This window comes from Lissotriton helveticus, chromosome 7, assembly GCF_964261635.1.
Source record: "Lissotriton helveticus chromosome 7, aLisHel1.1, whole genome shotgun sequence".
Taxonomy (NCBI): domain Eukaryota; kingdom Metazoa; phylum Chordata; class Amphibia; order Caudata; family Salamandridae; genus Lissotriton; species Lissotriton helveticus.
This window is the reverse complement of record NC_136068.1, coordinates 521481789-521506000: the sequence shown is the minus strand read 5'-3', so window position 1 is coordinate 521506000 and position 24212 is coordinate 521481789. Positions and strand designations below refer to the sequence as shown.

Sequence of the window (24212 nt, the reverse complement as noted above, 5' to 3'; positions counted from 1 at the left end):
TTCAAGTATGAGGGGAAAAAACAGTGCAGTATGGATGGGACATTATCCAATGCCCGCCCCCCTCCATCCTAAAAAATAATGCATCCATATGGAGGAGTTGACTGGGAGCAGTGACATGCCAACTACCTCGATTTCCAGATGGGCTACCACATTCCTGTTCTTGGACTACAGGGCTAACAACCCTGTTGCACAGTCTGCCAAATAGTTGCGCTTGCGATCTGCCTGATAGAGACCACACTGCCTGTGACTAGATTTAAAGTCAGGTTCTTGAGGCTATGAGTATCTCGGGAGCCATTGTGGAGTAGGATGATATACATTCTAACAAACATTCTAGGCATGTGGTTGTGAGGTTGCCCTCTCTCTTTCATGGCAGTACCAGACAACATTCCTACAGCCAAAACATGCACACTAACAATCACAAGCTTTCTTGACAGGAGATATTCATTTCATGCACATCAGACCAATAGAGCACTGAAGGACACCTTTTCCATGGAGTCAAATTCATGTTAATTACAAAACTCATTTATTTAGCCTCTGCCTAAAGTTTCTGGGGTATGAATCATAGTGAGAAAAAAAAGGTTTAAGCATGGTGAGGAGTTCAGTAGTCCATATGATCCTTAGGAGGATTATGTGCCCCTCTAGTCTTAGCTTTTGCATTTAGGTGAGGATTTTTAAATAGAGTTTCTGTGCCTTCCAAGAACACTGGATGGATGTTGACGCAAGTCACACAGGTGTACTCTTTTGCTTGTTGGCATGCTGCTTCCTCTTGATGTGCTACAACAGAGCAGTAGACTCCAAGGCCATGAAGTCTCTGTACATTTGCAAAGGGGCCTGTATTTGTGTAGAGCTGGCCGGGTGGTGCTGGGAGAGATCACTATGCACACTTGGTTGAGGAAGAAAGGATGATGTGTTTCCAGGCTTGTGGGTGCACTGATGTGTCTTGTGCCCGTTCAGTCTGTTTCGGAGGCAGGCTTTGAGATAGGTTGGCTACATCCAGTAGGCCATTTCTTATTTTACTTCCACAGAATCAGAATGCAGTGCCCGATTTGGTGTGTGCTGGAGGATTATTTAATGGTCAGTATTGCATGTGAAGCGTGCTGATGCAGTCTCCGGTTAAGTTGCCCGAGATGGGGTTCTGGGCTGATCACTGGTTTTGCTTCTCTTATTCACTGTGCAGCCGTATTAGAGGCATGGTTCTATCATCTTATTTTCATAGCAGAGCTCCTGGTCACTGCAAATCTGACTGACTGCTGACTCGGGAAGAGGCATGTAGGAGCCCGACGCTGGATCCTTCATACACGAATAGCAGCAATTGTGCAGAGGGATGCTGCCACAAAAAGGCTGGAGAAGTTGACCATTTTTTGTTCCAAATGAGTTATCACAGAGGCAAGCCATCTGCTTCCCCGAGAGGGGGCCGTAGGGTGGATCATTCCAGTGATGTCTTATTCACCAGTGTCCACTATACCAAAGTCATACAGAGTAAGAGTGCAGTATCTAGACATAACAACAGTTGGTTCTCCACCATGAAATTCTGAGTTTGCCCTTGGTGTCAAGTACATGCTCTTTATCAGACCATCAAGAGAATTCAATGCCAGAAGTAAACTTTATCAGCAAGGCGATTCAAAGACAATCACAACTTTTTACAGGGCCACAAAGCAAATGAAAGAAGTAAAAGCCTGCCAGGTGCCTGTCGTCTAAAAGCTGTACAGCCATTCTCTGTTGCATCTTTGGTCTTGCTGACATAAATATTGTTCCTTGCCGCTTTTTAGTTGGCACTGTTGTTGAGGATTGCAGTCTCCCGACAGATGCCTCCTATGTTTTTGGATTCTTTACTGAAAAGGGGAAGGAGATGGTACAGTCTTTGCCCTTCACTGGATCTGCAGATATGGCTGTTGAAGATGGGGGTTTAGGGGAGGGGTCTGCATGCCTCTTTAAATCATTTAGTTTTGAAGCATACCCATTGAACGTCCTCCTTTGCCAGTTCCTGGTCGTGGCATGCAGGCTCGCCATCTATACAGGATTATGCTAAACCCTGTACTAGTTCAAGGAGTTAAGCTGTCAAGAGAGCTTCACATATTTCTCGAGTAGGTACCTTAAAGTAAAACAAGTATCTGCTGGTGTGTGGCCAGGTATGAAGACGACTGTGGAACAAAAGGCCTTGTTGAGGTCTACCCTTCCTCCAGTTTGAAAGACTGAATAGTACGTATTCCGCACACAGCAGCCAATTACATTAGGGCGGTTGATTGGTCGGTACAAGCCAGGTAGGGATAGGAATTCTTGTGAAATGGGATGATAATCTTACCTCAGAATATCTGAAATGTGACTAATTATGGCGACAGCAATGATCACTAGCCTGCATGTTGCTTGAGAAGCATCTGGATCAAATGTGTCCTTCTGGCTTTTCATGTTTTTAACGCAGTGACAAGCTTTCTCTCTTCTCCTTTGTTTGGTTGGGCAATCGGATTTACTGTTTTTAGAGTTTAAGGTCCAGAGTTTCCACCAGATTGGTTCTTGACATGTTCTACATTTGAATTGATAGGGGCCTACATCGCGAGTCACTTGGCAAAACATATATAGGTGCTAGGACCTTTTTATTTATAAAAATCCTGTAGTACAATTGTTCTGCAGTCAATGGGATCCTACCACTGGGGTGAGAGGATGAATGTTCTGTGTAGTTAAGACCTTTTTCACATTGCTTTATTCCGTATGTTTCACACAATCGTGCAACTGATCGGCTGTGCTGCTGGGTCAGGATTTGATTCCACCGTTCATTAAGCTTTGCTATTTTTTGGTGTTCTGTATGATCTATGTCAAAAAGAAAAACATTTAGTTAAAGCATAGAATAAAGCATAGAATAAAACAAATACAAACATTCAGCCATACTATAAAAAGTACCATCAGGAGTGCATTTTATTTTAATTAAATTCAAAACTAAATGAACGCAAATTGAAAAACACCCATTTTTTGTTTTTCATCTAAAATAGAAGCAGCTATCTGAGGGTAGACTATGGCTCATTAATATTTTATGCCTTTTTAAACAGACACTGAATTAGTCCGTAGCTACAGGGAAATACCGTAGGGAGTGAGTGATGGCAGTTTACCAATTGTGTCCAGGGACCTCATGTACCAAATGCTAGTCTTTCTCCTTGGAGTCTCGATTTTCAGAAGGGACCAGTCATGACATACCAGTTACCTCTATGATGCAGCTTGGGGTTAGGAAATTCGATTAAGTACAGCACATTCACAAAGAAAAAAAATAGCATGAATAACTATTGCGATGTACATTTCGAAAATATGTTGTTTAAGACTTCCCTAGATTACAGGCAGCACAAGAAGCGAAGTTTACAGCATGTTCTGGAGAAACTAGGATATATTGTTGATGACGCTATATGGTCAGTCTGCGTCTCAGGCCAAGGCTTCTTCTGCAATATTTTGAATACTTAGATACCACCAGTCTCTGCAGAAAAAAATATGTCGCCCCCCCCCCATGGTATCCACAAACCTGTCCCTTGAAAATGTCTCCCATGGTTACAGGCGTAGTGGGTTTGAACCACCACTGTTGAATTGACAGTAGCCAAGACTCGGAGCAGATTTCCCTCCATGTAAACCACGACCCAATGAAATAAACAGTTACCAAAACGAATCCACGTCAAATGAGATGTGAAGGGGCCCCATATCTCATTTAGAAATAAAAGGGGTCTTCCTGCATCCACTAAGAAAGAGAATTGATCTTCATGAGAAACAGAACTCCAATGATGCAAGGCTAGCTCCCGCACATTGTAGGGATAATTCGTTTCTAGATATCAGCGGCAGGAGCCCAGGGCCTGGACAAGAGCAGACTAAAGAACTGGACTCACCAGAAGGAAGATGGCTCCTTGGGATTTTTTGCTGTTAATTTCCAGGGCAAATTGTCTTCTGTAATCATCCTACAAATTAGCAAGGGGGTCTTGAACTGATCTTTTCAAATGGGTGTGTAGCCACTCACAGCAGCTCTTGTTGCAGCTGATCCTTAGGTTTGGTCTTATGATAAGTAATTACATTCATATCCATTGTCAAAGCAATATCTGTTAAAAAGAATAGACGCTGTGTTCACATGAATGCAATAAGTATACTGAAGGTGATAAGCACACAAAAAGGTCCTAGTACCTTTTGAGATCAAGATACAACACATCCACCCCTGCCCCCCCCCCACCCTCCAAAATGAAAAAATATTGCTTACGTGGCAAGGAGGTAAAATAAAATACCAGGGAGGCCTAAGGCCAGAGTTAATCAATGAGCAAAGGGTTGGGTGTCCGACATGCTTTGTGGACTTTGATTCAATGTGGGTACTGTTGACAACTGTCAGTTAATATGGTCCTAATATCATGTGGCTCAGTTAGGCCCAGGGAGAAACACTGCCATTTTACATGCACACGGTTTCCTAAATTGCCTTCTTCACAAACTGACTTGACACGCATTTGCGTGCGTGACAGTACAGGATTAGTTTACATGAAATGCCACTGCTTACACATTCCACTTCATAAGAACAATCACAACAGCTTGAACATCTCATACATGGTCTGAACATACATTGGTCAAATGTGATTTTTATTGGTCAATGCGGCGATGCAGCTACCAATAGATCATAAACAACAGCGGCCTGACTAACGTCTAAGCTCAGGAACAAGGATGCTATTTGTTATTTAAAAAAAACATTTCCGGGTTGAGGCAGAGGAGCACTTGCTGTCATTGCACAGTCACTAAATGCTGAAACCTCAGCCCAGCTGCTAGGTGATCCCTCTGCAAGGAGAGATGACCAACCTGTGACCAAAACGATTCAAAAGGGGGTGGTGAAGGACAGAGTATCTGAATTAAGCAGAGCACTCCTACCCAGTCAAAAGATCAGGGCTTGATCCATCACCGTTTTTTTAGCTCACTGCACCATCCCAGTTCAGAACCTGGCTACATGCAAATTAGTCTGTCCCTGGCCCAGTGCATCATGGGAACAGGGCAGACCAAACTACCAAGCCAATTCTTTACTGGAAAGGAAACAAGCTTCCGGGGACCGGTTTCTGGCATTACAGCCGTCTTCGGCCCGGCTTGCTTGAATCCTGATGGTGCAGTGAGCAAGGGACTCACATCTGAGCATACCCTTCCACACTTGTGGTGGCCAAAACGATTCAAAGGGGGTGGTGATGGACAGAGTATCTGAATTAAGCAGAGCACTCCTACCCAGTCAAAAGATCAGGGCTTGATCCATCACCGTTTTTTAGCTCACTGCACCATCCCAGTTCAGAACCTGGCTACAGCTAAAAAACGGTGATGGATCAAGCCCTGATCTGTTGACTGGGTAGGAGTGTTCTGATTAACTCAGATACTCTGTCCATCACCACCCCCTTTTTGAAATAATTTTGGCCACTATGAGTGTGGAAGGGTATGCTCAGACATGAGTCCCTTGCTCACTGCACCATCAGGATTCAAGCAAGCCGGGCCGAAGACGGCTGTAATGCCAGAAACCGGTCCCCGGAAGCTTGTTTCCTTTCCAGTGTAGAAATGGCTTGGTAGTTTGGTCTGCCCTGATCCCATGATGCACTGGGCCAGGGACAGACTAATTTGCATATAGCCAGGTTCTGAACTGGGATGGTGCAGTAAGCTAAAAAACGGTGATGGATCAAGCCCTGATCTGTTGACTGGGTAGGAGTGTTCTGATTAACTCAGATACTCTGTCCATCACCACCCCCTTTTTGAAATCAACCTGTGACCAAGACGGGGACCTAAATACTTTCACCACCCCCTTTTTGAAATCAACCTGTGACCAAGACGGGGACCTAAATACTTTCACCACCCCCTTTTTGAAATCAACCTGTGACCAAGACGGGGACCTAAATACTTTCCCTTCAGGTAACAGGGGTTAAGTCATCCTATAGGGGATTCTTGGCTGAACACACGCACACACCCTAGGCATCTAGGTTAGGGAACGCATAGTAGGAATGCCCTATATTTATTTATTATTTTATATGCTTGCATATATACACTGTTTCAGCAAGATGATGGAGCTATTCATTTTGCTCACTGTCCTTATACTTCTAATTAATGTTATCTGCTTCAATTGATCATTGCAGCACATTCTATACAAGAATGACACTAGTTCAATAAATATTGAAATCTTCTTTGTACATTTCTCAGATGAAGAGGACAAGTGACTGAGCAAAAGGGTTCTAGATCGGTTACCATGATTCCTGGGGCAGTCAGGATTGCCATGTTCTGGGGTTGTCCAAGCCATCAGCTACCTGTCTAGGTTTAGGGGTGCTTATGGTGGCGGTGTGAGGTAGCTGGGCTCTAGGCCAACATATCCTGAGGGGGTGCACGGAATCAGTCTGGCACCATCCTTACATTTATGCTGCCCAACAAATGTGCAGTTCCTACTAGAAAATGGAACTACACAACACTAACTGGTTCAAAGAATACAACAATGTGCGACGCGGACTATGAAAGTCGGCTATCTTACATCATTTTTAAGAGGAACGGAGTGCAATGTTCAATTCTGCAATGGATCGCACTCCGCTAGCCCCTCCTCCGGGTCGCCCCTAAGCACTCTGGTATCTGAAGTGCGTGTAGTTCGAAGAATAGAAGTCAAGTTCATAAGTGGTTCACCAAAGTTGGTGCGAGTAGGTACTCGTTGTTCCCAAAATCTCTAGACCCAAGACATGGCTCGGGTTTCGGGATAGTTTCCCTCATCAGTAGAGAACAAGTATGGGGTGGATGAGAAGGCCGCCAAGTAACCGTCACAGGCCTCAATGCCTCTCTGGCTCGCAGTGCAATGTTCACTACGTCAGTGTTTAGTGGATTTGAACTCAAATGATTGAGAAGCCAGTAAGCTGGTCCAAAAATCCAAATAGTATGGAGTTTGTTTTTTAAATTTCCTAAGCAAGAAAAGGGCAGACAGTGTTCAAAGTGAAAATTTAGAGCAGGGTGGGGTAGTTCACGAAGTCTCAGTGAGCAGCTAACAAGGCTAACGGAGGTCAAATATTCTTTTCTACAATGAAATACTGTTCTAGGGGAAGCCAGTTGTGATCCAAGTCTCAGTAACAGTTCAACTAGGGAATCTACTGCTTCTGGAGTTTGACTAGTACTCAAGTATGTCATCTTAAATGTAGAAAAAAGTCAAGGACTGCTATGTCAATGCTGGCCAGAGACCAGCAAGATTCTGGTAGGAGAGACATCCACTGTACCCAAATATTCAGTATTAAGGACCACTGTACTGACAACACAATGGCATACAAGGATATCCTGAGAACAGCAAGGGTTGAAGAGAAAGGGTTTCAGCACTAGGCCAAAGCCAACAGAGACTACCACAAGACCTGGAGTAAAAAGAAAAGAAAAAAACACAAGTCTCCTCACCTGAAAAGGGTCCAATCCTGCTCCCAACAAAACTAGAGATGGCACAGGACTTGTGCAGGGTAATGCAGGCTCACCCATCTTGTAGGTCTGATCTGCTTGTTCACAATTCAGCGGTCTCAAGATACAAAGTTATTTTTTGGCTCGTTTCTACAGAGCTCAGCCGCATGGACCTTGTACTTCAAATATGATCACTTCTTTTAGAGAACCTCCATACAAGTATCTGTCAGTTGGTTCTTCCTTTTTGCCCTATTGATGAGGGCAGAGGATTTCTTCAGGGACTTGCTAGGTATCTGATGAAGGTCCTCCTTCTGATGTGATACTTCCTGTAAGACAATGAACTGGTATTATCTACTTTTGGAACAGTAACCAGCAGTATCTCATTTCTCACTTAAGTCTCTCGAGGTTGCTAAATGTTTCCATCAAAAGGACAAAAGCTGCTGGATATGGGCAAGTTTGCATAATGATTTGGGGACACAAGCAGAATGCCAGGGCTAAACACAGCACAAGCATTCAATAAACATGTTACACTTTCCCAATCATAATACATCATCCTGTGCATTCCCAGAAGGAATAGAGAAGCTGGTATTAGCTTTACCAGATATGTACATTAAATTCAACAGACATCTAATGTTTGCAGCCACGGTCATTATGTATCTACGTAATGCCCAACATAAAAAAATTGAGCTTGGATTTGACATTCGGTAGAAACTAGTTGGCAAGGACTGTATGCATATTCTCCAAGCTCACACGAAACCCAAGTTGTTTGGGGCAGTCACCCAGGTACAATGCTCATGCAGGTTGTCGTGTGCATAAGGGAAAAACACATTGTTCAAGCACACAGTATCCTTCAGAAGATGCTCACAATTTCCAGGTTAAACTACTGATGTAGAAAAGGCAAAACGCATTTTACTCCAAAAACAGCCTGAGGGGGCAAGATTATCCACCAGCTATGGCATACAGCATAGATTTTTCAGGGAACAATCTGTAGGCCAGACACGCTGCCATTAAGCAAGTAAAAACACTGGTGCACCTGAAACAAATTAGCTACCACAAACCCTTATCCACCCACGTCTTGGTTTCTGGGGACAAGTACTCTCCTTGACTATGGGTAGCAGCACACTTGTGCACCTCCTGCCCACCAGACTCCTGTACTGATGTATGCCTCAAAAACATGTAGCATCTTCAGCAGATTATCGAAAGGGATTTTTGGAAAATGCAGGGTGGGTTGGGTGGCTACAATGTCTTTTTGATAGCAAATGGGCGAACGACTAAATTGTATGGGCCCTAGAATATATCTAAAGCCCATGGCAGGAGATGGATCCACTGCCAGGTCGGTTAGGATGCCTGCTATGAATGTGGGACATTGCTCCAATATTAAAATAATTCTTGATTTTCTATCCATGGACTAATATGTGATAAATGCAGTGAGCACAACCTAGACAGATTTGTAGAACTGCCATACAGTATTCATCCATGTGGGGGCTGCTGGTAGAAACAAGAGGAACATTCAGAGCTCCATCCACTGATACTTTGAAACAAAAGGAGATTGAGGGAAGGACTGAATTAGTTCACTCAAATTACTTTCATATTTCACTATACTAATTCACCACTAATCCTTTGGGTTCCAGAGTAGCGTGCTACTCACCAAAAAAGCGATTCAACACCCATCAGGGGTAACAAGCGCTATATAACTGCAAAACTTTTGCAAACCTTTTTCCCCTCTTCTTTTCAATCCAAATAACTGACTAACCCATCCGCCACTCAAATTACTTTCATATTTAACTATACTAATTTAACACAAATCCTTAATGGGTTCCGGAGTAGCGTGCTACTCGCCGAAAAAGTGCTTTGACGCTTCGTATGGGGTAGGTAGCGCTATATAAATGCAATTATAATACAATTTCAACCATCAATAATTACACTAAGAACATTCCATGCTATCCTTTCTCGGTCTCTTCACAGAATACCAACCCTGGCAAGTAAATATTGGTGCTGCTACAAAAGGGACTTACAGCCAGAGTTGCCAAGGTTCCCCAGAACAGGAACATTAGCAACACAATCACCATACTGTGCTGAATCAGCTTTAACATTAACACGGTTCAGAATAGGGTGTCTTTGACTGGCCCTTTTTGGGTCGGATTTAATGATAATTAGACCCAGTGTCCACTACTCCTGTATTTTTAGACATTCCCCGGCCATATAAAAAATATTGTCCCCGGCACACATCAAGGATCCTTTGTTCAATTTGGCCTATGTAGCCGTACTGGGGCGTAATAAAATTGATACCACAATTTAAACTGTAAAGGTCTATTCCTACTGCTCAATGATACTAACTAGTTCAATTGGTTTGCAAAGTGCTCCAAGGCCAGTATAACAGATAGTGCCCATCTTGGTCGGTGTTTATGGAAGTTGGCCTTAAAAGCAAGGGTGCTGCGGGATTGCTGCCAGGGTAAAAAAAAAAAAAAAAAAAAAAAAAACCACACTGTTGCACTCGGCCACTTAGAACATAACTGCCGCTATTCTGCGTCGCTGCTATTAGTTTTTAGGTCTCGCGACCTGTCAATGCGCATGCACATTGAGCGGAGCGAGACTATCGGGCTTTAAATCGGGCTTTAAACAGAGTTTAACTAACTGTGGCGATTTGGTGCTGTGCCCGTGCGCTTTTAGGTCAATGCGCAAGCGCATTGACCTAAAATGCGCGTGCACAGCATCAAATCGCCAGCCATCTGCTCCCCAGCAGCTCCACCCCACAAGCTTCCCTCAGCGTGCGCTCTGGCTCAGCCGAGCCGCACTCCTCCCACACCTCTCACACACAAGTGAAGCTTCACTTCAAAGGCCCCCGCATTTCTCCTCCCCCTCCCCACAGCAATGCCGGCCGTACTTTCACTTTGACGGCCGCAGGCCGTCTCTCGTGTTTTTCCTCCCCCCTCCCAGTTTTTTTTTTTTTAACTTGTTTGGGTCTTGATTTCTCCTCTCCAGTATCCTGTAGCTTCTTAAGGCCATTATGAATACGGATCAAATAGTGTTAGCTTCGTTCCATAATAGCGTTTTCATGCATGTCTTGTTAAAACATGAGAACTTTATTTAACATTAAACCGTATACATTTATGAATGAACACCCAATTTAACTTCGATCTGCAAGTGTTTTATTAATGATTAGACTAATTAGAAGGCTTGCCTACTGACTGAAGCAATAGTCATCCAGCACTTCCTTAACAACTTTTCCCTTCTTTGTCAAGCTGTCCCCACAATTGAAGCAATAAAATATTTTGTACTGGCAAATGCAAAGTATTTCCTGTACATATATTTCATTGCCGTTTTGTTGTATTGCAGTGTATGTTGCATTATTTTGTAAGTGTGCATTCAGTTGTATTTCACAAATAGGGGTAGCCAGCCACACGTTCAATATTTTTTGTATCACGATTTTGCTGTTTTCACTTTTTGAGGCAATCTTACAAGTTTTCTATGGTAACTTCATTCACAACTGTGATTCAAAAGCACTGAATAATCCTGGAAAACCGGAAGACGTCTGGCAGATTAGGCATTAAGTGGTTTGTTGTGTCTTCAAGACCTACCACACGCTGCCCAAGGACCGTAAAAAATGTTGAGAAAGCAGATAGCTGGACATTGTGGTCCCATGCATTTTGTTACATAGGTAATGCTTCCAAGCTTGCAGTTGCAGGATCCAATATTCAGCTTGATATAGCTGCAGTATTTGTCATTCCACTTTTCCTGATTTGTATTTCTTTTAACAGGATTACTATTTGATTGGTTACTAGTGTGTTCACTTGAGTTATGTTTTTATATGGAATTAGCCCCTTTAAAAAAAAAAAAGCATTTGCAATGCAATAGGTCTCGCATTTGCGAGAGTATAACTTATTGGCATTGTAAATGACAATGCCTTTTATTTATGTTTTCAAAAGCAACACATAAATAAAAGGCATTGCCATTTACAATGCCAATAGCTCAAAGTCTAATAACTCCGAGACCTATTGCATTGCAAATGCTTGTTTATGCTTTTTACTCTTCGGGAGATCGCCTGTGAGTGTGAACCCCAATTACCGATAGCAGCAATGCGGTAAGTGCCTGAGTGCAACAGATTTTTACCGTGGTAGCCATCCTGCAGCGCCCTTGCTTTTAAGGCCAGCTTCCATAAACCCTAGAACACTGACCAAGATGGCGCTTAAGCCCCTCCCTCCCAAGTCGTGTAGTATATAACACACCACTACCGACAGGTTTTCCGCTCCCTTTAGAAAACCCTCAAAAGTGCAAAAAACATTAAAAGCGGCGACATTAAAACAAACAGTATCTGGTGACGCGCGGACATGCGATCTCCCATAGAGTATAAACTATTTAAAAACTAATAGCAGCGATGTGGAATTGCAGCAGTTATGCGTAAAGTGCCGAGTGTTTATTTACCTTGGCAGTAAGCCGGTAGAGCGGTCAGTTTGACACAAGGAGCTCGATGCAGGTGAGCGTGCTCTTCAAAACCATGCAGGAAACCCATCCAGAACATGTTTTCTCAGCTCTAAATAAAAGTCGGCTAGTTTAGGTCGAAGTGGATTCAAAGTCTGAAACCCAAACAGCATCTCTGGAGAACAGTCTCGGTGCGTGCGCTACGGCAAGGATGTTAAGGGGGGAGGGGGCGGTAGGAAACCCAGCTTTCTTTTTCGCACTAGGAGCCATCTTGGCTGTCGTAATGTTGATTATCTAAATAAATTAGTGACATTTAAAAGCACTAAGGGATGAGGAAGAAAGGCTTTCAGTTACGAGTGATGGATTGGCTTTACCCCGGGGGGTGTAACCATCCTTAACTATGAATTGGCTCTTTTTGGAGTAGCCCCCCACAGAAGCATAAGGAATTCGATTATGGGATCAAACAAAGATACAAATTGGTGCAAACCTTATAGGAGTCATTAGACAAGTTTCACAAAGATAAAAATATCAGGTGGTATGTCAAAATGAGCAAGTGCATGATAGTGCACATGGACTCTATCAGACAGTCTTGAGACACTAAACATTTCCACCTCGCCTCTTAACACTAACCCCACTCTAGTGAACATAACGGAGTTTTCACCAAACCCATACTAATGCCAGCAGCCCACGTTCCTCCTGTTCCTTTACCAACATCACCCCTCAAAAAAATCTCTATGTCCACAATCTCAGCATTCCTTACCTTTCCATTCTAGGCCATCGTGGTTCCACGATTCATCTAGTAAGCCCAGCTGGCTCTCTGCTACACCAGTTCTTTGTTCCTTCCAGTTGCAGTAGTGCCATAAAAGTCAGTATTATGAAAGCACTTTGTGTCTTTTTGCTTTTTTAAAGACATTTATGGTGATCTTTTTCAACATAAAAAGTGGCTATTCGTATGTGGGAGCTATCCTGAGGTCAGGTCACTAAGATCCTTCTTAATCAGAGGGACAAGACCAGGATGGATTGGTCTGAAGTTGGGGTCTTTGGGATGCAATAGAATGGAATCAGCCAGTAAAACGTTGGGAAATCCTGTAGGCCAATTACATTGTAAGTTAGGAGCTCTGATTAGGTTCAAGACCATCTTCCTGTATGTGCTCAATGCATGGAAGCTATTCTAAGTCAAAAGGGGGCGGTGGGTAAGAGGGGTTGGCAGATCACATGTCAATTGTGGCAGTAAAAGAAGCTCTGTTTGTTGGAAGCTATGGGTACCCACTGCAGCTTTGATGGAGTCAAGTGTTGGGACTTTTTTTGTCAATAAGAGGGCAGATCAAACGGGTGAGCGGATGGAAAATAAATTTTACTTAGTTCATTAACTTATCTACAAGGCACCCACTGACAACCATTGTGGTACAGAAGTGCAAAAGGCATCCTAACCTACCTTTTGACTTAGTTTGTCAAAAATAAAAACTATGCCTTTTGAATCTTGTGAGCTTGGTTTCCAGTTCCAACAGTAATGTATTCTTACCAATTTTGATTTATGAAAGCACGGAACAGGAGTATCGGCGAGTACTGTACTTATGGAAGGGCACCTGTACCGTTTCTGCATGGAGTGAGCTGTTGGAAGTATATTTTATATTTTAAGTGTGAGTAGATAGTTGCATATTGGCTATAGCACTTATATTGAGACTTATAATAGGGAGGTGATGCTGAAGAGAAAATGAGACCTGCAGATTAACATAGCTTATTTGGGATTGCTTTCCAACACTAGAATACACGTGTAAAGGATATTTTCAGTAGTTTAATGAAGTTCCAGGCTCCCTGAAATTATAACCCGATTCTAGTCTCCCGCCAAATCTTAAACTCCTTCATTGGCTTATTTATCGCTGTTGACCCATCATTCCTGTCTACGTTTGATAGCTGTAACACGTTTTCTTAAGATTCCACTGCACAGCTCACAAACAATTCTCTAGAGAAAGTGGTATGGAACCTGCATCACTCAAAGGAAGGGCAAAACTTTCTACAAAATATATATGAGAAGACAAACAGACTTGCAGTAATAATCAGCTGCAAATATAGATAGAGATGGTCCTAAAAACAAGGAAAAGTCACACAATTTAGAGAGTTTAAGGCCAAAACAACTGCTGTACAGAGAAGCCCAGCTCAAGCAGTTTACATTTATAGGCAAGGCAAAGGAGAACAAGGTCCCAGCAGTCTCTACTACTAGCTATAAACTCTGCAACAGGAAATGGCGGACCACTCTGGTTAACAAATTAAGCAGAAAATCATCAGTGAAGAGATGTAAACCCGATTTCCATTGCATACTTAAAGATGCATGCATCACAGGATTGAAAGTGTGATTTGCGCTCCTCGTACAACGATATCTTGTGCGAGATGAAACCACAGGTACTGGTAATCACAAAGTAAGTGAAGAACCTAGTTTCCCAAGAAATGTTTGCGGCCATGCACACTCAAGCCAAAATTTACTTTTCAAATGGTTACACGTTCTTTTTGATCAATGCATATTAAAGACACGGAGTTTGGTAGGTGTGGAAGGATTTTAGAATACCGGGCGTCAGGGAGAAAGACTTACTACCCAAAGTATATGTAGGCCTGTCCGTCTCACTCTGATATCCAATCTTTTAGCTAGAAGCTGACAGGGGATAATGATTGTCCTATACAATTAACTGGGTATCTCTCCATTTCATCCTTACGAAAATGAAACAACGCCCAAACACAAGCTGGGTAGTCCTCTGCAGTATGCTTACACTGTGCTCCTTGTATTCAGTTTATTTTATAGGAAATAATAGCCATTTATAATAAATTCAGCCTAGTAAGTATAAATTCAGACAACAGAAAAATTCCAGGTGCAGACAGTCTCCAAACCGGTAAATAGGATTGTGAGAATCTACTGAAGGACCTCAAAGATGCTAAACAAAATTACAAGAGGAACATTGGGATGAAGAGGGACATGTACAGCCAGCAGACCAGAGACGGAGATTTCATTATGCACAAATCACTGGCAAGGCATCAAGTGCAGTACAGAAGGCCAAATCCTCTCAACAACCATGGGTTAAAATTCCAAGAGAAACAACAATATGGAAGGTTTCAGCTACAAGCATCAGGGATATTACGGAATTTCAATCGACGACTTTCTAAATATTAAACAGAAGTAATGTACAAGACAAGTATTGTTCAGAAAAATATGAGTCTCAGAACTAGGAGTCATGATAGCATATAACAGGGGCGAATGAACTACAAAGTTTCTCTCAGAGAGCAACACTAACGAAGAGCAGGTGCCAACAAAACAGTAAAGGAGCTCAAGGCGTCGTGGCACGACCATGGGGATTATTACAAAGAAAGAAAGACAAATTACAGCCTATATAAAACTAGGCTATCAAGAGCAGAAGGGTTACGACGTCTATCCTCCGTAGGGGGTAAAAAACAGGAACAAATGATAAAATATCAACCTACATGCAAAAGAACCAAAAGGTTAAGAATGACTTAAGTAAACAAAGTCTAGTGTGTTTCCATGGAAAAAAGAAACTAACATTCATACTTAAATGGAGGCATCGAGGAGCAACAGCCAGGTTACCTGCTTTTGCAACAAATAGACACCAACGAGAGTAGACAGCACTTATAAGAGCAGAGTTAACTGAGAAGCTTCTAGTCTTCAAGAAGCAGCTCCGCGTTTCTACACATCTTTTGTTCAAAGACTGAATACTGTGGTACACTGCCAGACTGGATGTGCTCGATGGCAATTGGAACACAAATGCTTCAAGTTGCAGAGGTTCCCGAACCTGCATTTTTCTAAATTGTACTGCTGGCAGACACGTATTCTTAATTTCTGCTTTTTTTTCTTCTTTTTTGGCGGCTCAGGCGTAGAGTTCGATTTGCTACACATCACCAGTGGGTGATCATCCCCACAGCCGGAACAAGCATGCTTGAAGCGACATATTTTCCTCCTTACCTTGCATTCTCCTCGGTTGTACCAAGTGCAAAATTCGTGGTGCTCTGGGCCACCACTGGGATTCTTTTGGCTCTCTTGTTTTAGCCCCTCGGAGCCAGGTTTCGCAATGGTACACTGCGCACTAGGGTGCTTACCCCCACATTTGGGACACATTAGCTCAAAGTTGAGGCCACCCTTCACCAATCCTCCTTGCTGGGGTTGACAGAGTTTTTTCTTCATCACTGCCTCATCATCCGGTGGCTGCTTCTTCTTTAGATTAGGTTTCTTGGGCTCCACCTTGCCACAATTCGCCCAAGAATGCCTCTGACCGCAGCCGGAGCAAGCATGCTTGAAGGAACAGCCGTTCCCAAGCTTGCAGAACCCACTGTTATAATGCCGGCAAATGACATACCCCGGTCGTGGCTCCAATGATTTTAATTTTTGTTTTTGCTGTTTTGTATCCTTGCCACCTAGGTCCCCTGTGCTACACTCCACCTTTGGCTGAGGCTTAACGACGGCCTCCCCACTGGAAGATGGTTTAGGAGACATGACGGCCTCCCCACTTGGAGACGGTTTAGGAGACATGACGGCCTCCCCACTGGGAGACGGTTTAGGAGCTATGCTGCGGCTGCATTTCATCTTTGGGTGCTTACCCCCACAGATGGAACAGAGATGCGCAAATTGGCAGCGGTCTGCCAGTTGGCATTTATCTTCATCATACAGCGGGCAGGTTTTTCCAAATGCCTTGACCCCTTGAGGCACTGGCTTGGAGACCTTCTGCCACAGCTGAGGGTGCACCACTGCCCAGCTCATATCCGGATGGGCCTCTTTCAATTTACGAAACAGCTGATCGTAGATGCGCCATGCCCCCTCGGACAAATGGTCATGGGCCCAGCGGATTGTAACACTATAGTTAAAGAAGCCCTCCATCTTATCTGGTGCATCTTCTAGCAGAATGCTACCCATTACTTCAAATGCTTTCAGCCAGTTTGCAAGTGTCCGATCAATCGCAGCCTCCTTTTTCCCGGTGATTTTGGCGGACTGCCCTTGCAGAAGAGCGAACATGTCAAAGAAACGTAAAGACCCCACTGTCTCCCTTAATTGCATGGACACATGGGCTGCTAATGGCTTAACCCAACTAAAGTCGTCAGCAACCCCTGTAGGAGCTGGAGGGCTAGACCCAGTAACTGCCACTGAAGTCAACACAGGCATTGCCCGCACCAGTGCGACCTGCTGAGGCAGCGGACTGGCTCTGGAGATTACATCTTTAGGGAGCTGCTTTACAGGAACCGAGGATGCCCGCGAGGGGGCTTGGGTCTGTGCATCTTTACTTGGCCTCTTTTCCAAAACTGGCATGCCATGTATCGATACTGGGCGTGAAGGTTCACGTGTTGTCAGACTCTGCTTGCTACCAGACCCCTGTATGCCAGAAAAATACTTGTGGAACACGCTGGTCACCTCAACAATGAACTCTTTTATCTTAGAGTACACAGACGTCCCATCCTGATATTTTCCCCGGGCGCTCAGCACTGTGGGCACCTCTCGAGAAGAGAGAGTGGTTGCACTACAACGAGGACACTGCCCAGACCATGAAGGCCATTCCTTGCTATTCAGGCAGGCCTTTTCAGTCACCTCCTCATCTTCATCCCCAGACTCCTGGCTGACCATTGGATGGTCTGCTGGGGGACCTTGCTGTGACCAATCCCCAAACTGACCCCAGAATCCCTGGTCCTTTGAATCACCACCGGTAGGGGAGAAAAGTTCCACTCCACCACGTAGTAGGGTATCGACAACAAATACCCATCCCTTTCGCACTGCCACTTCCCAGGTCTTCAGCACTAGCTGCTCATCACTTAGCTCCATGATGCCCTTCTTTCTTGATGTCGTTGCTGGACTGCTCTGCTGGTGGCACGGTCTGCCAGTATCTCTTCGAGAATAATGACACTCTTGTATTAAAAAAGGGAAACAACGCTCTTTCTGGGTGAAAGCTGGGGTCTCAACCTAATCAGGTCAGCATACCTCCCAATATAATGGTCATAAAAATCCGAATTAGGATGTTTGTGTGTTATAAAAAGACACTACGGTGTCTATCCCAACAGCTTAACCGAAGTGAGTTATCGCACCAAGTGACTTTTCATTCCAGGTTATATACATATAACAGTGTAAATCGTGTTGGCACCCGATGGGCTGTGGGGGTAGTTGTTGGACAATATGACTTTTAAAGAGGTGGTTGCTGGTTAATATGGCTTACGAAGGCGGGGGTGGGACGCAGGTGTGTAGTGTTGGTGTGTTTCTAGCGGGGTTAGTTAGCTATTCTGAGTAGAGGTGCTATCTTCGATCTTTTGGTGTGTGTATTTTTTAAAGATGGTCGGCGTTCAGTCGGGATATATATGATTGGGGGGAAGTTGTAACCAGTGGGGGTTGTAAAAGATGGTGGGTGCCCAAGGTACTGGCCGCGTCGTCGGGGAAGTTCGGGTAGCTCTACAGGGGGCAGGTGTACAGCTAATCAGTCTCGGGGGAAGGGGGTCTACTTAGCTCGTTGTAAGGATCCCTCCGTTACCGGTGGGGATAATGTCGGCAGGCCAGTTCGACCTCCCCACTGAGAGAACGCACTCCCAACGCGACCAAGTGCGCACCAGATCACCCATCAGCCCCGCAGAAACCGCGCTCAACGTGACCAAATAAAACCCCGCCCACAAAGGGACCCGCAAAACACGGAGTGGACGAGCTGGCAATGGAAGAATCGACGCCTCAGCCCAAGTATATAGGATAATATAGCGGAACTTTCTGGTTGTGGGTTACGGAAAGTGCTATTTTTTGGGTGACACATACTGATGTATTCAGAAGGAAACGGATACCCCTAATGTGCTAGCGGCAACGCAACCATAAAGTATTAAACGAAACAAGCTCTTTTTAAACTTGACAAAGAAGCCCAGTGATTTCCCTTGAGTCTACGAAATCATATATTAAAACGGAAAAGGGCCGTTTTCGTTTTAAATACGCCGGCAACGCATGGATCGACGGGTCTTATTGGGCAGCTCGAGAATAACGATAGTAACGTGCTGTTGGAAGAGGACAAAAGCCGATCCAAGATGGCCGCTGAGTTAGACTTCTTTATTTGGGATGCGCACCTTGTCACCTTCAGCTTTTTTTATTTAGAAAAAAATCGAACCTCCCGCTTCATCGTCGTAAAACGCCCACTTATCTTTCTCTTTCCCCCTTAGTGCGCGCTGAGCCTTAAGGTGGGAAGTTTAAGAGCGCTACGTTAGGTTATGCGATAAAAAAAACATTTCAGGAGTTATTTAGCGAGAGGGGCAGTGGCTCCCCGCTGAATGTTGGCTCACCTCAGTGCAGCGTGCTGGCCCCTTGCTCGGATAGAGCGGTGCCGGAAAGAAATTTGGCTCCCTCCCTGCAGTTATGCACGGTGCACATTTGGTTTTCGTCAGTTATGTATTGGAGCATTGATTGGCGTCTTAGGTTTATCACACTGTGTAGTAATGCGCTTTACAATTGTTTATTTATTTATCCATTTTTATATAGCGCGAACTTAAAAAAATAATATATTCAATTTTTCACACAACAACTGAGCAGTCGTACATAGAGTTCAACTTCATATCACCATCCAGCATGCTTCTAATTTGCATCTATGTCCTATACACAAATCGTAAGTATATATTAAGTCATGGCACAACAGGATACTTACCATCGCACATAGCTAGGGTATTGCCCAATTACCAACTTTACATTTCACTGCTGCTGTCGGATCCATTGTCCTGAACATTTCCATTGCCCGTTGGGTTTAACAACTCTCCGCATAACTTTCCCTAGTGGAATGTCCTCATCTAACTTCTCGTCTTTCAGACAGGTTTTCATATGCAGCTCTTCTGCAAGAGACCACTCCTCCACATCCCATATCCAGCTTTCGAATGTTGGGGCCCGTACCCATCCAGCATATAGCTACCCTCCGTTTGGCCAATACCAGTGAGAGTTGTAATAATTTATTGGCCATTTTCCGTTCCTTAGGTTGCGGAGCCAGCCCCAGGAGACATTGTTATGGTTAGGCCTCTACCAAAGTCCCTACCCCTACCTGGATCCTCAATACTACATTGATCCAGTACTGCTGTATCTCTGGACACAACGACACCAGGTGCATGAACCCCCAAATGGGCCCTGTTACATCTAGGACATTCATGAGGACGGCTGGCATCTATGCGGTGGGGCATGTACACCAGTTGCAAAAAGTTATAATGCAGCAGCTTGAGGTGGGCATTGTAAGATACCTAGCGTGTTAATGGAAATACCCTCACCTAGCTTTTTTTACGCTAATGGAACCTGCAGGTCCTCTTTCCATGCGTCCGTGCCTTAAGGGCTTGGGACCCAGAATCTACTCTCATAGCTTTATATAGCAGCAATACTAGCCTATACCCACTGCCACATGTTAACAGTATGTCAAGCGTCTCGGTTGTCTGAGGCATATTTGCTTTAGTGGGCCACGTAACCCTGGCCAGTTTCACTAGGCCCGCATATCGGAGATACTGCCCCTGTCCCAGGTCAAATCCCTCGCACGCCTGTTCAAAAGTGATGAAAGTGTAATTTATATATAAGTCCTCCAGAACCATACAACCACCCTCCCTCCAAGCCTGGAAAGACATGCTCTGTACCATCCTTCGCACTGGGACTAACTGCTAGATGGGTAACTCCAGGTGAAATGGAGCCCGTCCAAGCACCCGTTCCATGAACTTCTGCCACATAAACAGAGTGCCTCAAAGATTCAACTACCCTATTCATGTTCAGTTGAAGTATTTTTGCGTCCCGGTGTGCTACCTGTACACCCTGGTACCGAAAGTGGCCTGTCTCCCATCTCAGTCCCAAACTTGACAGCTCCTCCAGTCCGAGTTCTCTAGGCCTGCCAGGGGCATAGCCAAAGACTTTCGCCTGTTCATGTGCAATCCCGAATATGTTGCAAATTGGTCCAGCAACTGCAGGAGTTTCGGAATTGCCTCTTGTGGGTATGTGACATAGAAAAGCATGTAATCCGCATACAGTGAGATAAGGTGAGTAGTATTCCCTATTTGTATGCTCCAGCTGCCTAAATCTTGTCTGGCCCATACCGCCATAGGCTCTATGGCCAGAGCAGAAAGCAACGGCGACAGGGCGGCATTCCTGCTGTGTACCTCGCCCCAGTGACCACTGCACTGACCCGGTTTGATCCAGTCGCACCCTGGCTTCTGGTTTCATGTATAGTATTCTAACCCACCTAGAGAACCGTGGCCCGACCCCAAGACCCTAATTATCTCCAGCAGGTATCCCCGGTCCACAGTATCAAATGCTTTTTCAAGGTCAATGGAGACCGGCATCATCTCCTCAGGGGCCGTCTGTGTCTCGTGTAGTTCATGTGTTAAGCGTTGTATATTCATGGACGTGCTACTGCCCGGTAATAAAGCTGCAATGATCTTCCTGAACTAGATATCTCGTGTCTTTTGGCCAGCACTTTACATAGAATTTTTACTTCAGTGTTAATCATTGTCAGCGGTCGTTAAACGGCCGTGTCCTGCCTGTCACCACCCAATTTAGGTATCATACAAATGTCACCTTTGCGTGTCGTTGGAGGCAATATCCCATTTTCATAGGATTCATTAAATGTCTGTAACAACGGTTGGGCTAACTTTGCCGAATATGCCTGGTAATATTCAATTGGTAGCCCATCACCCCCGGGAGCCTTGGCCTTGAGTATGTCTGCTATTGCCTCCACTTCCTCTTCTTCAGTTATCTGCGCGTCCAACTCTACCCTAGCTTCTTCAGACAACTTCCTCAGTTAAAGACCTTTCAAAAATGGAGTGTAGGACTCTTCTCTGACCAACGAGTCAGCCATGTACACTTTCTCCAAGTGCTGCTGAAATTGCTCCAAGGTAAATGCAAAGATAAATACCAGCTCACTCGACTGACGGCATAGGCTTGTGATGAGTGGGGGGGACCTGTTCCTTGCGTAATATCCAAGCCAGTAGTCGGCTGAACTTATCTCCGTCTGTCTGCGTGTAATCTTTGTCGATATTTGGTAAGTGTGTAATTGTCCAGCCTGTCCCATGTATCTGCAACCTGCTCTCGCAGTGCACGCTCTCACTCTTGGGTGTCATCCTCACCATGTGATCCTGACTGGAGCTCTGCTAGTGAGTCTTCTCTGTCTCGCAGTTCCGATTGCAATTGCTTCCGAATGCAATACGTCAATCCCATTGCTGCCCCTGGACCACCGCCTTCATTGCGTCCCACTAGTTAGCTCTAATGTCTGTAGCGCCCCAATTGAGAGACATGTATTCTGTCAGTGTGTTTGAGATTGTCTCTCTGCAGACCTGATCTTCCAGGATATCAGCGGGAAGCTGCCAGCTGCGCAGGCCTTGTTCCCTGGCAGCCCACTGCACCGAGCAGCACACTGATGCATGATCAGACAGGAAGCGTGACAGGTGAGTTATTTCTGCTGCTAAGATTGCGGGGTGTTCCGTTGCTAAGACCCTGTCTAGCTGGCTGTACGCATTAGGTGTAGGTGTATAACATGTGTATAGCTTCTGTGTTGGATGATGGTCTCTCCAAACATCCCTTAAGCACAGATCGTGCATCACCTTCTGCAACTGCTTAGTCATCCATGGCTTAGTGCCCCTCCTGGGGGGACATCTGTCCAGATCAGGGTCCAATACACAGTTAAAGTCCGCTAACCAAAGTGCTAGGTCATCCAGTTCTGCAGTGATCAGATCCTGTAGTGAAATAAAAAGGTGGGCTCATCGATATTTGGGGCATAAGTGTTCAGTATGGTTACAGCTTTACTTTCCAACTTCCCCCTCAATAGTACATAGGGGCCCTCAACATCAGCTTCAGCATACTGTAGCATGAGTGGGGCGCTAGGAGCCACCCAGATCAGAGTACCCCTAGCATAAGTAGAATACAAGGAGTGAAACACCAGGCCCCTCCATTTCTTCGCAAACCGCGTAGGCCCAGCATTGTCTAGATGAGTCTCTTGCAGGCATGCAAACATTATATTGTGCCTTTTAAGAAACAAAATGACTCTATGTTGTTCGGTGCAGGGGCCGTACCCCCTGACTTTCCAACTAAGGAAATTTACCTCGCGTGCCATATTCAATTGTTCGTAATTCCTGTCCGTCCATGTGCCTGGACTCACCGCCCTCATGTTTTGACCCTCCCATCCTCATAACATAGCTTGCCTTAAAACATAAACACAAAACTAAACAGAACCCCCCCTCCCCTTACAGACAATACCTGGCTAACATCACTGATGATTCTGCCCACCCTCTGCTCGTGCCAGGACGTGCACAGCATCCTCAAGAAGCCCAACAGGGGCAACCAATAAGCTTTTATCCCTAGTCCGCTTGCCTGTACCTAGCCATTGTCACACTGCCATTTGAGACATTAGCCCTATTGCACATCTATATTCTATTGTTCAAATGACTCTTCTACAAGTTTATGTTTATGTTTATGTTTGGGAAATTTGTATTGCGCACAACTACCCTAGGGTGTCTCGGCGCATAGGACAGTACCAGCCTAAAAAACAAGAGGACGCTACTGATTAAATAACCAGGTCTTTAGTTGTTTCCTAAAGATTAGGAGAGTGGGACAACTTCTGATGGAAATAGGAAGAGAGTTCCATAATTTTGCGGTGGCCACAAGAAAGCGTCTGTCTCCCCAAGATGATGTTTTTGTCCGAGGGACAGGGAGAGGAAGGGCCGTAGAAGAGCGAAGAGTTCTAGTGGGAGTGTAAATGCGAAAGGCATCCACAAGAAACTGAGGCCCTGAGTTATGAATGGCCTTGTAGGCGATGCAAAGGGCCTTAAAATTGATCCGGTTTCGGACCCTAAGCCAATGGAGATGGCGAATGGCATTCGTAATTGATTTAAATTTGGGAATCCGGAGTAACGCCCTCGCTGCAGCATTCTGCACAGACTGAAGTAAATGTAAATGTAAATGTAGTATACTTGTAAAGCACACAGCTGCCCCAGCAACGGGGCGTCCCGGCGCTGTATAACTCTGGGGAACCCGTCCTGGCTTTCCCTGTGGGATGGTCCCTGCTGGGAGTCCCCAAGGTGGAGCCAGGCATCCCCGGAATTGGTGGGGCCGTTGTGGAGATTAGGCAAGCTAATGCCCAGAGTTGCCGAGTGGAACCCCTGATTAGAGTAAGCACCGAAGCGAGAATTATCGAGTCCGCTGACCCAGGTCCACGACCCTGCCGCGTCGGGAATTGAACCCTGGTCCCGGGCCGACTTCTGCTCTCGGGTCTGCTGCCTCTAACCAGTGAGCCACACTACTCCACAGTTTATTCAGCACTTTCTCTTGGGCATTAAGAAGGAGTGCGTTGCAGTAGTCGATTTTCGAAAAAATCAAAGACTTGACAAGGGTTTTACTCGACGAAGATGGAAGATAGGGAATCAATTTTTTGATTTTCTTTAAAAGATAGAAGGAGGAGGATACC

The 24212-nt window shown here is 44.9% G+C and overlaps 2 protein-coding genes across 4 annotated transcripts in view; one reads left to right on the top strand and one right to left on the bottom strand.

Annotated features, from left to right (window-relative positions):
• Nucleotides 1-24212, top strand: part of LOC144768705 (microfibril-associated glycoprotein 4-like) — a 676294-nt gene that overhangs the window by 443118 nt on the left and 208964 nt on the right. The gene's annotated exons all lie outside the window — the stretch shown is intronic.
• Nucleotides 507-18697, bottom strand: LOC144768703 (uncharacterized). Of its 2 annotated transcripts, XM_078652568.1 has the most exons (4): nucleotides 12557-18697; nucleotides 7381-7703; nucleotides 3858-4064; nucleotides 507-2805 (listed from the first exon to the last, which is right to left on the bottom strand). In XM_078652568.1, exon 1 carries the CDS (start codon nucleotides 17600-17602, stop codon nucleotides 15500-15502), a length of 2103 nt encoding a protein of 700 aa, XP_078508694.1. In that variant the 5' UTR covers nucleotides 17603-18697; the 3' UTR covers nucleotides 507-2805; nucleotides 3858-4064; nucleotides 7381-7703; nucleotides 12557-15499. The 2 variants fall into 2 exon arrangements, with proteins under 2 accessions (XP_078508694.1, XP_078508695.1); XM_078652569.1 differs by lacking the exon at nucleotides 3858-4064.